The following is a 16,776-nucleotide window of genomic DNA, read 5'->3' as shown; positions in this document are numbered from 1 at the left end:
GCCCCAGACCTACAAACTGCAAATGAAACTTTTGCCTTAATTGACAAGTTTGTCAATTAATCAGGTATATTTGATTAGCAACACATAGCTGCTACTTAACCTCTTAATTACTATGGAAGCCGTGCGGGTGTGAGCTCAGCTTTTCACAGGACTGATTGGAGTACTGTTAACATTTTCTTCATCTAATCTTCTAATATTATAGAGGTATCTTTTTACTCTACCTTAAATCACATAGGCTTTCAATTAAACAAGTGGTTTTAACTGGTAATAATATTAGTAATTATAACTAAGGACTGATATTGAAACAAGTGCCTTTATAGGGTTGATCTTTTGTTGGTTGTTTCATTAATTCCTTTTCAGTTGTCTCTGTGGTGAAGACAGGAAAAAAAAAAAAGGCCATGCTGAGTTTACATCCATTGTTGCACAACTTCTCAGAAAATATGCTAGCGTTGATTAAAGGAACTGATACATTTAAAGGCATATATTTTGATGGAGTAGACAATTTGGAAGCAGTTCCTAGTTGCCATTCCTGTAATTGTTGTAAGTGACACTCCACAGACAAGTCAGCCCTGCTCTATCAGCAGATTAACAAGTGATAAATAAAGGCGCTGTCAGTGATGCTGAAGATAGCGCTCTATGGTGAATTCATGACTTAAAACTACTGGTTTTGCATACATGCTTTTAATTATATTTAAGAACATCAGTATAATTTACAGATTTGTTATCAGTGACTGTGTGAAACCTGGGATACTAAAACGTATCAGTTACAAATGTTTATGATTGTTATTATAGTACATTTGTGTGTTGCTAATCCTTGTTAGCTAAAAGCTCAAGTTTCAGATTGCTCTTGACACTTAGTTTCAGGCAGGTTTTACTACTTTTGGCTCTGCGTTATGTCATTGAACAGGTATCCTTAAAATCTAATCAAGAAGCCCCGCCCACTTGCTGTCCAAAAAACACCTTTTTTGTGTCTATCATAAGAAGATTGCTTAACGATAGGGTTGCCTTATAGCAGCATGGTAGACAGTGAGTGAACTAAGGACCTTTTATCATCTCACAGAATAAGATTGAGTTACATCGAACTGTGAACGATGCAAAGCTATTCACTGGAGTAAAAACTCAAAGTTTAACTACACATTCTATCCCTCAGATATATTTAAAGAAAAAGAAGACTTGTAATTTCAACATTACATCTCAGTTTTTCTACATGATAAAGAAATACTGCTGTAGTAAATTAAAAAAATCTATCAGCTTGTCTCCCTGGGCTTATAGAGTAAGTAGCTCATTGCCCAGACTGTCTTGTAACTGTAAAACAGAAGATACCAGAACTATCCACCTAAAAAATACATTTTCCAAAGTCATACAGTGGGCCGATATTGAGTCTGTGTCAGGCTGATTCTGGCCCTTAGGCCTTATGCTGCACACCCCTGCCCTAGAGTTAATTTTGCAGAAATTTTGAGTGTAGCTGCTGTTACTGCTTGGTTTGTCCTAACTGGCAGATAATATATTCTGTCATTCAAGATTAAAATGGGTGATTAAGGGGGCAAAAATCTGTACGCCAGGTGCCACCGAATGTCTAAATCCACAGGATTTAATGGGAAAATGAATTTGATTCCCCGGGTTTCCTGTAAATGAAACAAAAGGGGCTACAAAGGGAAGCTACTTATCATCATTACTGCCTGACTTCTCTACTCGTTTTGTGTATGTGTCTATGTGAGAGTGTGTTTCTGTGCATGTCTGCCCGGGCTGTGGCCCAACACAGAAGCAGACCTCTGTTGCAAATGTAATTCACATGAGGCCAGAGGAGCTCTAACGCTATTACCACACACACACACACACACTCTCACACACATGCACAGCTGTGTTGCCGCCCACGGTCTCTGTTTCGCGCTCCTTTTCTCTCCGTCAGTTCGTAAAATTTAATTTTGAAAAACTGATCATGTCATTGGGGGGATTCTTGTGTGCTGTGCTCAGAAAATATAAAAAGATTCAAAAGACAACTTTCTGGAAGTCAGAAATGCTTTAATTATTTACGAGTGAAGAAAAAACTGATGCACAGAAACCACTATCTAATACTTCTGTAAGCATTGTAGATTTTGAAAAATCAAGTATAGTCTTTTTTTTTTTTTTGTTTTTTTTTGTTGAAATGTCACATTTATTCAATGCTAATATGTCCACTAGCACTGTAGTTGTTACAAAAGTGAAACGAGGAAGAAACACAAGGAGTTGGGGTGTGCAGTGCCGTGCTACAGTAACAGGAGGAAAGCCAGAGAGAAGAGGTGGGACCATTTTTCACACGAGGCTCCAGAAGCCTGAACGCCCACGCCGACTTTCTCAGACTTAGAGAGAGAGAGATTCCTAATTTCCTCAATGTCTGAATAACCAAGAGGAAAGAGATTAAACAGACTTCAGAAATATCTTCTTTTTTTTAAGGCCCTTGAGAGTGACACCATGCGAATGCTATCTAACTTCAGCAGCAAGAGTTTTATAATGGTACAAAAGTTTTGCTGTGCTTTTGAAGTTTCTTTAGACTTTCACTGTTAAACTCAAGACCAGAATGAAGATTAAAAAAAAACAAAGGATTCAGAATAGGCTTAATAAAATGTGGTTCTTTAAATTAAAATTTTTTCCTCTTCCTGATGTCATTTTCTATCACAGTAGCAGTTGTCTTGACAATAAAGAGACTCATTGAAAAGTCATTTTATAGTGTATTAAGCTGCTTTTTTTTTTTTTTTTTAGCTCAGTCTTCTGTGGCCACAAATGGCGCTTTCGGTGTTGAGTGTAGGTCACCTTCATTTTGTAAACGCCCGAAGCCCAACACATAATGACTGTAGTTACACGAGTAAACAGAAGAAAATATAGTGTTCTCCTTTTGTAAAGATATCCTCATCCTTGCCTGCAGTGTTCAAGGACAGCTAGCTAAGCTCTGGCCTGCTGTCACACAAGAGACCCACGTACTTGTGCTCTTCCCATTTCCCATTAACTGAGTGTGTCTTCATCAGTGTCAGCCACTATTAGATTTGGACACACTTAACTTTATGCACTGTCACACAGAGAGGACTGGGAGTTCGTGTGTTAGACTGTGGTGTAATGGTATTAATAGTGATGTCAGCGTAGAAGGACTGATAAAATAGCATTTCTGTGTTTATAAATGGGAATAACCTGCTTGTATCTAAGCTAAGACAAACACTGAAGTGAAACATGTTTCCCACCGATTTAGTTTCCGTCTGGCGCGAGTTGATGCAACGAAAGGAGGCAAACATGCTTTCTTAAATGAACAAGGATGCACGGATCCAACCTTTTCAGCTCCTTGCACGCACTCGGGCTTGGAGTGGAGCTGACGGAAACAAGTTGTGGACCTAAAAGCTTGCAGTAAAGGTTAAAATATGTGGCTGAATATATTGCAGTGTTTACAAGTGCTTGATGTGTACCCCTCTGGACGCATGGTATATGTCCTACGATAGTCGACCCATACTTTTGCGAGCATGTCTAAAGTCATTGCAGCCACTGCTGTTGTTATGCTACCTACTGGCAACCATGGGAATCTCACGAATCCCTTCTTTGGAAAAGTATGTGCCTTGATCATTACTGGTGAACACCTGGGGAACTCGCAGTCACTATGTAAAATTGGTCACAAAGAGAAATGCTGGTACACTGAGAACCTCTTTGCAATTGCTGTGGTTGCTGCCGTTGCCTGTAGTTTGCATGAAAAATGCAGACTTGTCCTCAGTGACTTGGCAACTACTCGTCAAGTGGTGGTGAGAATGTGAAAAGTGTGACACGTGACGGGTGGCCTTCAGAATAAGAATGAAATGTGTTGATTGCAGCGTTAAATCGAGACTTTTTTACTTTGAAGGCCTGGTTAGTATTAGTAGGCAGGTAGAAGGCAAGCATTGGCAGACAGTTCAGCATCTTCCATACGATCTACAGGCAACGTGCTAGCAAACCAGTTTTTGGTGCCTTGATCTGGAATGTGGGCTGGTTATCAACAATTAAACTTTCACAACAAGAGCGAGGTTATTTCCCACGAATATGTGAATTGTGGGTGGTCTTCTCTCAGACAGATAAAAACTAAAAATGAAAATGCTGAAATGAGTTGCCGGGTATATACCCCGGTTGACAGTCTAAAGAAAGAGTATGTTGGGAGCACTGAACACTGTCTATTAACCATCATCTGTAAGTTCTATTTTTTTGTTTTGTGTTGGGGGTTTTAGCGCTGTTGTCTAGTGCTTGCTTTCTCATTCGAGCTCACCAGTTTTCTCTCTTGAGTGATACTGATGTTGATAGGCTGATTTGTGTCTGACTTGTATCACTGATTGACCCTGCTGTCTTATCATATAATAATACAATAATCAATGTTTGAGTTCTTCTATTTGAAGACCAGTTTATACTTTTAACCACTTCACATGGTAAATGTCTAACTGCTAAAGAGAAAAGCAGTGTTTTACAGTCTGTCCTGTTCTCTTGTTTGTTTTTTAGCGGTTACGACGGTTATCTACCAAATACCGGACAGAGAAGATCTACCCGACCAACATAGGGGAGAGAGAGGAGAATGTGAAGAAGAACAGATATAAAGATATACTGCCATGTAAGTCATGTTCCACAGATGAAAGATTCTTTCCCACAGGACACATTTGAACTTATCAGAAACAGGTGAAACTAATAAAAATTTATGACCATGTTACTTTTCGATGTACCTTTCTTGTATGTTATACTGGCAACTCGGTGAATGGAGCCACTGCTGATTTATCCACTTTCTTTTAAGAAAACAGGATAAAAGTTGGGGTTGGTATGTAAAGATGCCAACTTTTTTTCTTTAGCTTAGAGTGGCATAATTTATCTCATAGCTTCCACGTGATTTAATTAGTTCAAATTTCTCTTGTTTTTTTTTTTTTTCTTCAACTTTCAATGTATTCAATCAAAAATTAATAGACAAGGCTTCTTCATACTAAGAAGACATGGGGAGGACAAAGGGGACAAAATGGGCAAATTCTGGTAATTTGGTATGCCCAAACCTTCAGATGCTACTTACCTAGTTAACTCTGAAAAGTGGGAGGAGAATTGGAGGTGCACAAGAAATTAACTTTTGATTTTTATGGGAACTTTTTGGTCACACCTGGCCTTTGCATTAATGTGCCTCCTTGCTACGCTACAATGCTGCTATAAACAAGGATTTAAATGGAGCCTAATGTTTAGCATTGTTGTAGGTTTTGGTGGTTGTGTGCTGCCTATGAGTAGGTAAAAATATCTGTGGACGATTTTTGCTTTACTCCTTCCGGTTGGCATCTTGTTTATCAAAATGCACATCTGGCCTTTATGTATGCGCACATATATGCATAGATCAAGGCCAAATGTGCTGCACTAGCTTATCATTCTGCATCTTTTTCATGACTGTAGTTGATTCACAGCAATAAACGCACCTGCTTTCACTTGGCGTTTTGATCAGAAGTGTTGCCTGACAATATAATCTATATGAAACTTTGCTCCCTGCATGACGAGCAGCTTATAAGCGTCACGCACATATCAGCTCAGCTTTAAAGGTCACTGTACACCAGAGAAAACGGTGTTCAGTTAAAGCTGGTAACAGCCCCAACAAATGTCAAATATCTTTTTAGATATTGTCACCTGCTCGTGTTTACTTTGAGGGTTTTATTCTAACTACTTGGTTAAATGAATGAAATTTAGGAAATAACAAAGTATATTTAGAGATCCATTTATAGCAGCTACAGCTGCCGTAGGTCATGCAATGGTTTCCTACACAGAGGTCTTGCGGTACTTAATAATAACCTCGGGGGAAGCTTACGTGATCCAACATCTGTCCTACTTTTTATACCTTTATCCTGCTTTTCTCCTCTGTCCATTCATTCATTAAGGCTTTTAGTGAATGGGTTGCGGACAAGGCAAAGGAAAAACTGGTTCATCTGTGACAGATGTGTATGCACACACACGCACTGTACATAAAAATGGAGGATAATACTGTGTCCATTATATCACATATTTTACTTGTTCCCACTTATATCCTCATTCATTTTTTGTTTATTTTTGTTTCAATAAGAAGAAAATGTTTTAATAGAGAAAATATTTCTTTCCATTTCCTCCCCAGTTGATCACAGTAGAGTGAAGCTGAAGCTAAAAACAACCAATCAGGACACAGATTACATCAATGCTAACTTCATTAAGGTAAATGTCAGGTTACTTTACCATGTTCTCTGGCATGTTGTTTACAGTTTAGTGGAAAAGTTCTTATAGTGTACTGAGTCATGTGATTAATCCTCGCTGAATGTTAATATAATTGATCGGTGAACATGTTTTCTCTGCTTTCAGGGTATGGATGGCCCAGAGGCCTATATTGCAACTCAGGGTCCACTGCCGAACACTGTCATCGACTTCTGGAGGATGATCTGGGAATACAATGTTGCTGTGAGTTTTCCTTACTAGAAGACTGGAAGTCAATGGATGGGGATATTTTTTTTTTGTTTTTCTCATTGTGAACAATTGAATCGTGTATCTAAGTGCTGTTTTTGAGCTAAAACGTTGAAGGTAAAGAGAGCAGGAAAAGTCTGATGTACAGTTTGGATGCACGCTTCGGGGTGTTGCGTTGACTGTTTTGTTGCAGTACTGCGAGTGACCACTAGAAGAGCACAATAGCAAGGGAGAGGTGGTGCTGCAAGAGCTGGAAATGGCACCTTAACAGTGCAAGTATTTGGCAAGCTAGCCACAAAAAGCATAAAAACTGCTGTGCTGCCGGGGGATCTTTTGTTAGCAGGGTGGCTGAAGAGGAAGAGAGGGTTTATTACCTAATGTGTTTTTGCAAAATGCTGCAAGAACTAGCCGCAGCTAACAGAAGACTTTTTTTTTTCTTTTTTTAAATGTAAAATGTAATTCTCCTTTTTTTGTTTATTTGTTTTCTTTTAAATGAGCGCTTACTCTTTCCAAGAGTGCAGATTTGGAAGAACAAAAGGTTTGCGTCATCACACAAATTGGAGAAAAAATGTTGACATTAGTGGCGGTTAAATAAATTAAGTGTACGAAGTAATACTGTAATAATGAAGATACTCAAAATAAATATTTAATTGTGTCGTCAGGAATTAAGAGGCAGATGGAGAGTGCTTATGCTGTAACCAGATGGACAAAGATGAGAAGAGGGAGGAGGGCTATGATTAGGTTTAACTAGTGCTATGAAGAGGGATGAGTCTGCAGCTTTGATAATTACTCCTGTAGGATCAAAGGGAATGACCTGAAATGCAGCTGCATGGAAATGTGCGATCAAACGTGAAGGATGCTCTGCTTAGTTTCTCTAACTCTTTTAAATCTAAGCACGCAGGAATGAATAAAAATCTGCGTTTTTTAGTTTTGAGAGCTTAAATGTTGTAATCCTTCCTTTTTGTGTCTTCGCAGGTTATTGTGATGGCTTGTCGAGAGTTTGAGATGGGAAGAGTAAGTGTGCACATTTTTGCACATGTAAAATCACAACTGCTTTTCTTTTTTCTAATAAAAAAAAATGTTTGTGGAAAGAGACGATGTGAATTCACACTGATCACTTATTTTGAGCTCTATATTGCTTGCACGTATGGCTATAGTAAGCACATAATTAGTCACTTATATTTGTCACCATCTATGTTCTACATGTCACATTAATTGTTTATTTTGAATCTGAAAGTGTGTGTTCACAGGAAGCTGTGGTGTCTGTCTCGTATTTTGTTCTCAGCCAAAGCTAACTTTTCTTCTCTGGTTAGAAAAAGTGTGAGCGGTATTTCCCGATGCAGGGGGAGCAGCCTATGAGCTTTGGCCCTTTCAGAATCTCCTATGTAAGTAGACAAATCTGTGATGATACAGCTCTGTGTGTGTGTGTGTGTGTGAGTGTGAGACGAGTGCACGTAGCAGGTCTGCGTTTTGGGACTGCCTCTTTTCTCACATGTTTTTGTTTTCTAGGAATCGGAGCAGGCCAGAACAGACTACTTCATCAGGACTTTGACAGCACAGTATGAAAATGTAAGTGCTTTCTCTCGAGACCTCTTCATTAATACCTAATGTAGTTTATCAAGAAACCAGTCTAAAGTAAGTGTTAACTTTCAGATAACGCTACAGCCTATCACAATAGCGACAAGATTGCCTACAAATAAACTTCATATCCACATGTTTTCCAACAAATACAATTAGGCTTTCTTTTTGCAGCCATAAACCCAAAGTCCCCCTTCAACTGCTTGCATGCATCTAAACGCCAACCTTTAAATTTGAGTTTGAGGAAAAAGGAGCCATTTGACCAGGAGCCAAATGTTGCACGCAGGACGATTGGTGCATTAAAAAATTCCCGTTTGTGCTGAATGACCACAAACATCCTTCAGACGTCTCAGGCTGTTGCAGTGCAATATCCTGACAGGTCTGCATAGACAGTCAGACAGTCACGCTGCACTCTTGTTTTTTTTCTATTTGTTTGTTTAGGGTTTTTTTTTGTGTGTGTGAGGGATTTTTTTTTTTTTTTTTTAAAAACATCCAAACAAAAATAAAACAACTGGTCATGCTCCAGATCTGATGCACCGTCTTCAGGCTTGAATACTGCAGACTACAGATGCATCTGGAGAGAGCTGTTTGGGTTAGTGTGAAAAACGATTTCCTTTGTGTACAAGTTGGAGGTCCATGGGGTGGGATTATACTTAAACTGTGTGTCAATAAAGTTTTTTTTTTTTTTTTAAAGATTCAGTTTGGCAACATTGTTCATGGCATATCATAGTTTCACTCCTTCACCACTGAACCAGCTTTCATCTGACTCTCCACTCAGTTATCAACGTTTGTTTTCCTGCAGGAATCCCGTAGGATAACGCAGTTCCATTATATGAACTGGCCAGATCATGACGTCCCCTCATCATTTGATTCCATTTTGGATATGATTGGGCTGATGAGAGAATACCAAGAGAACAATGATGTCCCAATATGTGTACACTGCAGGTAGTTATGCATGCATCTACTCTTAGCTGAAATTGAGTTTTAATGTTTTTGTTGTTTTGGTGAAATTCAGCTAATATGTGAAATATATGAAATTTCTAAAAATGGATTCATGTAAAATGCTTAATTGCCTTAAACAAAGCAGGTTTTACCCAATTTACTGAAGCTGGAGACTTGACAGAAAGTTCTAGGCTACAAATGTAAATATTATCAGTATAGTACAGTAAGAAGCTTAAATGGTAAAGTTATCAACTTGAGTGTAAACAAAAGCAGAATAATTACAAGCCCACAGTTTCTAGCTTTCTGCTGCGCACATGCATGGGTGTACACACAATGCACACACTCGTCTCCATGTGTGTGTAATGAGCTATAATGAGCAGCCTGAGGACATTTCCTGGTTCCTCTGTTACACAGCAGGACTTAAAGCTGCATCTCTGCATCTGTTAAGATGCTTTGTGTGGGTTGATGTGCGCTGTTTGTGTGGAGAAACAGTACTCTTTATAGTAGCAGAATGCTTGCTGACAGCGTGAGATCACTTTTTATGATTTTTTTTTTTTTTTTTTTTTTGTGTGTGTGTGTGCTTCTGTGAGGCTCCTGTCTCCTTCCTGTCTGGATGAGGTGTTATTACACACATGCAAACAACATACAAAAAGAGCAGATGCTTCTCAGTAATAGAAATCTAGTTATCTAGTGCACCGATACAACAGAAGCTTATTTGTGTATATGTGTGTGTTTCCACTAATCACAGTGCAGGCTGTGGGAGGACAGGAGCTATCTGTGCTATTGACTACACATGGAACCTCCTCAAAGCCGGGGTATGTCAACACACACTTACCTGTGCAAATGTACACATTAGATCGATTTTAACATTTCTTTTAATTCTCTTTTAACGTTGTAAAGAAAATTCCAGAAGATTTTAATGTATTCCGGTTGATCCAAGAGATGAGGACACAGCGACACTCGGCTGTTCAAACCAAGGTTTGTTGCCTTAGCTTTCATTACAGATGTAAATTAATGAAACGGATGTTTATGCAGAGCGATCATTTATTTACTTGTTCCATACCAGCACAGAAATGCTAATCAGTCCTCAGAAGCTTTACTGCTGCCACGCACAACCATGGCCCTGAGGTCACGAACTCGAGACGTCGTCATATATAACACCCTTTTTATATATAGGGTTTTTCTGTATTAGATGTGTTCTCGTTACTGGAAATTATGTAGGAGTATTAGAGCCACTTAAAGAAAAACATTTACATTTTGAAAATAAAGTCAAAATATGGAGATTACAGGTGTTTCAAGACAAACTGCCACAGCTGCTATACCCTCTACAAAATGCCTTGTCGATGAGTTAGCGAGATCGTACTTGGTTTCATTTAAAAGGAAGTAATTTCTCTTTTAGCACATAAACACAGTGGTGTGATAAGTAAAAGAACACTGAAGAAAAAAAAAAAAAGCAAACACAAAGTTGGAGGACTTGGCCAGATTTGTCCGAAATGAAATGGGCAGGTGAAAGGATACTAGTGGAATCACAAGAGGCGATAGGACAGCTGATCAGTTAGTTTCACTGACTCGTCTACACAAGGCGTTTTGTAGAATGTATATGAGCCGTGGCATTGGCAACTGTAATCTCCACATTTTGACTTTTTTCTCAAAATGCACACAATTTTTAAATATTTTTCTTAATGTGGCCCTAATACTCGGTCGTGGGAAATAATCTGTTCGGTTTAGATGAGAAGTGGCACTTAGGTAGAGTGCCGCAGGCAGGAGGTAATTAAAATCAGCACGAACACTCCCTCAGTGGGAATTCTTTGGACAGTCTTCTGCTCCTTTGTCACATGGGTTCAATCAGACAGACACCACACAGTTTGTTCTGTGTCTGCAGGATAAAGTTTGTTTAATGTTGATGTGAACCTTGATCGCCTGGCTGTAATGTATGTGTGGTAATGGCTGCCAAGTAGATTTTCATTTCCTTCATTGTAATTAAAAAAAAAAAAGGCATGTTATCATATAACTGAAGTGTTAAACTGTATTTCTGCAAGATTTGGAAAAGAGATATTGTTAACCTTCTGTTCTTTTAAGGGTATAATGTTTGAATGCACAGCTGTAATAATAAGCTTATTTCCTGCTAAAGGTCGCCCCTTCATTCTCATCTCGTTTTGCTACATACCTGGTTGAAAAGGTTCTTTCATTGTCTCGCGTTCCCATCGCTGCGTGTAACTGGTTGAGGTTGTTTTGCCACAATTTTTAACATGGGTGTGTTTTCATGTTTACTTCCTGTAGTTAATGTGTGATTTTCGCCAGGAGGCATTTTGCACTTTGACATAGAGTCAAATTTGTACCTTTAGTCCGAGCTGTTTCTTTTTCTCTCCCAGGAGTGAAAATGAGCTCGGTTAATTGAATTACAGAATTGATTTGCCAAACGCTGACACAGGTTTGAGTTCAAAGTCTCAGACCGCCATCCTGTAGGAAGCTTGTAACTAATGAAATCTGTTTTGATAGAGTGGAAAGTATATTTGATTTGATATTGATTTGCTGAAACTTGTTTTTTCCCCCTCCTCTACTTCTCTCTTTCCTCTCACATCTTGTGCATTTAACCCTTATCTCTTTCTTCATGCACCAGTTTTTTTTCTCTCCCTCCTGCCTCATCATGTGTCTGTTTTCTTTCTATCTATAGGAGCAGTATGAGCTGGTTCATAGAGCCATCGCTCAACTGTTTGAGAAACAGCTACAGCAGCTGGAGAGTCCCACCAGCACACAGATCCATGATGGCATGGTATGACACACACACACACACACACTGTGCATGCTCTGTAGTGTTAAAGCAAGACAGGATGTCGCTGAGTAACTTACTGGGAGTGGAGGGGAAAAAAATACAGATAATTAGTCACAGGGGAGAAGATGGTGTGGAGAGGTCTAAAGAAAACTTTTGTTTACAGACAGAAAAAGAAGAGTCATTGTGATTGTGCTTAAAACGAGAGATATCTCTGTACAGAGTACTCTGAGGACTGCAGACAATTTCAGCTATTTAAAAACAACTGGAAGCGCTTTGCTCTGTCACTTACCACTGACCTCATTTTAAATTGCTTTACATTATCCTCTATTGCCCCCAAATACACAAGCGCTCTATACAAAGTGTCCTGAATTGTCTCTTGTCCTCCTCCCATGGCCAAAAAATTTTCTCATATGATCAAAGTTTGTTGCAAATGACACTGTACAACGTAGGTCTAATAAACTGAAACTAAAGCTTGATGTATGTAGACTGTATGAGAATTTCTTCTTCTGTGTTTCGTCCTCAAGTTTGAATAGGGCTGCTACAACTGGGAATGGATGGCTCATAGATATGGACACTTTGATATGACCCGATGCCACCAGTTTTTTTCACAATGACCTTTCATTTAGGACAGTGCACAGCATATACCCAGCCTAAAGAACAAAACAACACAAAAAAAGAAGGACAAATATTATTTCCCAAACTTGAAAGACACCAAAACTTTGTGTTTTTAAATATTCATGCTCTAATCTCGTTTTGGAACACAAATTATCATTTAACTATAGATTCTTCCTGTCATCCCATCAAGCAGCCTTAAAGAGACTACAAGCTGCTCTATATTTAGAGAGCTAGACCATAGAAGGACTGCACAAGCTTCACTGTAAGAGGCTGAAATCAGTAGAGCACATTAAGTGATATAAACAGAAACTGCTGTTACTGTAAGTGAAGAATAATTGCAAGTAATAATAAATGTATTGTGAGCAGATAAAATACCAGACCATAAATCTGCTGCTTCTTTCTGAGGCATGTTTGCTTCAGTTGCTTTTTAAGAGAAACAAGCTCACAAATGCAAGTTTAAGTGCAGCATATGCAACATGCTATACAAATACCCATCGGCATTTTACACCAGTGGCCTCTGAAGTAATGCAACCAGTTTCTGTGTCAAACGTTTCTGCCTGAAGAAGATGGGAAGCTTTAGGTGCTAGCTGTGTTGAGGTGGTGCCATTTCACAGCCTTTTAATCCTAAAGAGAAATTAAAATGATGCAAAGCAGCATCAGGTGAGGTAACATCAAGAAATGAGTGCTCCACCTGACCTGTGAAAACATAGACATGGTGGAAATGGGAATCAATGAGAGAGCTTTTAAGACTGGCAAATCTTAAGACTGTGGGAGGTGTGGGGGGAGGGGGGGATACAGAGCTGATGAGACAGTGTGCTGGCAGTAATCCAGAAGCTCACTTCCTGCTTAGGAAGCTTTGGTGACATCACTTCTCTCCCATAATGCACTCTGAGTCTGAGAATAGAAAAACACATCCGTTGGGAAAGGGCGACCCTCGCAAGACACGGTCACACAGACGGACACAACTGTTTTTGACATTAGAAAAGAATCTGCTGACATACTTTGTAAAGTGGAGCTCAATATATCTTTGAGCGGCTCTAAAATGTGGACAAACTGTATCACTACTTCCCTTGTTTTAAAATTTATGCTATTAATCATTTAAGGATAAGGTGTGGTTTGCACTAAGCGTGACATAAACTGCAGCACAAGTCTGTAGCTGCTGATCGTGACCCTGTTGTTATCTCACTTAGTTGCAAGTCCAAGAAGAACGCTGCACGCACAAACAGCACATCAGTATTGCTGTGCTGTACTGACTCAGTCCATACATGCATTGACTCATGTCCAGTCAGCCATTGTTGGTGACTAAAACACCCACATAGGTGATCTCTGTGGCATTGGGAACAATAAGCCTCCACATACACGCATCCCACATGTTTCTCCGCACGCTCACGCCCGCCTTTGTTCACAGGAAACCGTCCCACTAGATCGGTTCTCACAACATACGTGGACATACGGAGCTAAAGAAGCTGTGTTCCTGCCCTCTTTTCTTAGATCAGAATTTAGTTCCTCGGCAGACTAGAGCGTTCAAATGGCCCGGTTTGCCCCTATGTCATGAGTTTGACAACTGAAGTTGGCCTGTCATCTTCTCATTATCAGAGTGGGGAGGGAGTCAAACTAATGAGTCACAGGGGAGAAGAGGAAAGATGAGAGCTGAGAGGAAGAGAGAGAAAAATTGTTGTTTGGGGGAGGGCTTCTTTCAGAATAAGTCTTTCATCGTTTGGTGAAGCAACTTTGTAGCAACTTGTTACCTCTGCTTCAGGAACATTTAGGTGAGAAGAAAGAGGGTTAGTCCAGAGGCCTTGATGAAAAATAAGCTTCATCTTTCATGTAAATATGCAAACAGGTATACAAAAAATTAAATATATTGATTAACTAAAAGTAGGGATGATTGTAGTTGCTTTCCAGCATCTAAATATGACAGGAAGGAAAAATAAGAGGGTTTCCCTTATTTTCCACTTTTCACAAATGTCGTGTCCAACTATTTTGTTACTCTTGTGTGTGTGTCCAGGATGAAAGCAGTCCTGACAAAGCAAGCAACCAATTATCGGATGATACATGGGACACTCCACCTCCAAAACCTCCCCGCATTCGCAGGTAGGACATTTGTCTGACATTTATTTATTTTTTTTTCAGTTTATCTCCTTATATCGTTAAATCGTTCCGGCCTGTTTTTCATTAAGGATGTTTGCAACTGGTCGACTCTGCGTTTTAGTTTTCACCTGCTTTACCTCGTCCTCAACACAGATTAGTTAACAAGCCCACACAGGCGTTCACACCAGGCGAGAGGTGGCTTGTTGGAGAACACTGTGAACACACAAAACACACAGAAAACATATTTAAAAGGAAAAAAAAGAAAAAAAAAGAAAAAATATCCCAGTATTTTGTTACAGTGTAGCTCCCCATCAGCCCAAAGTTACAAACAGCCTCCACTTTACCAAAGTTAACTTCTGTTTGGCTGCTGCTCCTACTGGAGGAGGAGCTGTATTTATAGATCATTTTGCAACACTTTGCAATGCTCTGCAACACGACATGGCATTGAACACACCACAACCCAAGGCTAGTTAAAGTAGAACTGTTACATTTTTCATCTCCTTCTCTTTGAGAACAAACAGTCCTTTATGCAAATGCAGGGAATTTATTTCAAACACATACACACACTTTATCTGCCGCATTCATAAATACAGATTTCTTTTCTCTTATTCTTTGTCATTCAGTCTTATACATTTTTCCTCCATCTTATTACTCAATTATTTTATTATTATTATTTTAAATCTTGCTTCTCTCTGCTGTCTTTTGTCTCTTCCTTTCGGGCCTGCAGGGGTGTACACTTTTCTTACAGCCCTCTTTCTTTCTACTCATGATGTATGCACACCTGAAAATATCCTCTCCCCGTTAACACAGCAAAACACTTTATAACTGCACTTTATAGCAGCACGGTGGCACAGTGGTTAGCACTGTTGCTGCACAGCAAGAAGGTCCTGAGTTCAATTCCACCATCAGGCCGGGGTCTGCCTGTGTGGACTTTGTATGTTCTCCCCGTGTTTGCGTGGGTTCCCTCCGGGTACTCCGGCTTCCTCCCACCGTCTAATTAATGTGAGCGCGAATGGATGTCTGTCCCTGTGTGTTAGCCCTGCGACAGACTGGCGACCTGTCCAGGGTGTACCCCTGTCTCGCCCTATGACAGCTGGGATAGGTTCCAGCGCCCCCCGCAACCCTGAAAAGGATAAGCGGAAGCGAATGGATGGATGGAAGCATTTTCTAAAGATTTGCTGTTTTGACAGCATATTTTTTGTGCTAATGTAAGAAACAATGGCTCTGTGATTATCAGCGTGATTACATTTATAGTGGCAAGAAGATGTAAAGTGATCTGCTACTCTTTGTCCTGAATAAATAATTATCAGCTGACAAACTCCACTTTAATAACACGGCTGATGCTACTGTTCTTTTCTGCGGACAATATATAATTTAAACATTCACAGCAAAGATTGGGGGGGGGAAGTGTACCTACCCATAGGCTAATGATATCAACAATTTATCAGGCATTTTATTACACTGAGGAACTGGTTGAGCTATCTTTTTCAAAACACACAAATATTTTGCTAAAGATGATAAAAATCAAACCTCAAAGGGTTGTCTTTGTGAACACATAATTTGCATAAAGCTGAAGTGGGTTCTCAAATCATGCATCAGTTAGTAGGTACGTAAGCCTTAATGCATGTGAAGATGATTTAGTGCTCTCTCTCTTTCTAAAGAAATGACATGCTAGGATAATTCTCCTGTCACAGTGTCCTTGATTGAAGCGCACTGGCTTACAGCTGGAATTAATCCCTGGGCACCACACAGTGGCTACCCATGTCTCCTTAGAATGGGTAGGGTTGGAGAGAAGGAATTTCCCTTCTCCAGTAATCAGTAGGGATATGTTAAAGTCCCCCAGCATAAATGAACTGGTCTCCATCTGTGTTACCATGTCATTAAATAGGCGTATTCAAGCCTGATGCATAGTGGAGATATCATCAAAGTGAATCTTGATGATGTTTATGGACATCTGCTCTCTCACTGATAGTGACATAATTTCCCAAGTTAAGTTTTCTTTAGGGGTGATGGAGCAGAACTATGACTGTAAGTAAACATTAAAGCAGATCTACTACAGGATGATTTTAGATAAAGAAAATATGCCATTTGAAGGGCACAGAACAAGCCCAAAGAAGAGCTGCTATGCCTGCAGAGTATCCTCTAGACAGCCTAACAAAATACCTGAGCTAAAGCACATGAAAAAGGATCCACCAAAGCCCCTCTAGACATTATGCAGATTGAGCTGCACCTCGAGGAAAGTACTCATTTGGGGTTATTACATTTTTTTAAGAGCCAATGTATCCTTTTTACTGCACTAAATTTCTCATTTTCTTTAATTCGTCTCCTGCACAAGGCAGTTTTATGAGAGAGCA

The 16,776-nt window shown here is 39.6% G+C and overlaps 1 protein-coding gene across 7 annotated transcripts in view; it reads left to right on the top strand.

Moving 5' to 3' along the window:
• LOC113009220 (protein tyrosine phosphatase non-receptor type 12) overlaps positions 1–16,776 on the top strand; it is a 54,329-nt gene that overhangs the window by 22,214 nt on the left and 15,339 nt on the right. For all 7 annotated transcript variants that reach the window (XM_026147412.2, XM_080292079.1, XM_026147411.2 and 4 more), the window contains 11 exons: positions 4,480–4,588; positions 6,104–6,180; positions 6,325–6,420; positions 7,399–7,437; positions 7,737–7,808; positions 7,933–7,992; positions 8,804–8,946; positions 9,692–9,758; positions 9,844–9,921; positions 11,618–11,716; positions 14,340–14,425. In XM_026147412.2, coding sequence (XP_026003197.1) covers positions 4,480–4,588; positions 6,104–6,180; positions 6,325–6,420; positions 7,399–7,437; positions 7,737–7,808; positions 7,933–7,992; positions 8,804–8,946; positions 9,692–9,758; positions 9,844–9,921; positions 11,618–11,716; positions 14,340–14,425 — 926 coding nt within the window. The remainder of the gene's footprint in view (positions 1–4,479; positions 4,589–6,103; positions 6,181–6,324; positions 6,421–7,398; positions 7,438–7,736; positions 7,809–7,932; positions 7,993–8,803; positions 8,947–9,691; positions 9,759–9,843; positions 9,922–11,617; positions 11,717–14,339; positions 14,426–16,776) is intronic.

Source organism: Astatotilapia calliptera, chromosome 17 (genome assembly GCF_964374335.1).
Source record: "Astatotilapia calliptera chromosome 17, fAstCal68.1, whole genome shotgun sequence".
In the NCBI taxonomy this organism is placed as follows: domain Eukaryota; kingdom Metazoa; phylum Chordata; class Actinopteri; order Cichliformes; family Cichlidae; genus Astatotilapia; species Astatotilapia calliptera.
This window is presented reverse-complemented; position numbering and strand designations above follow the sequence as displayed.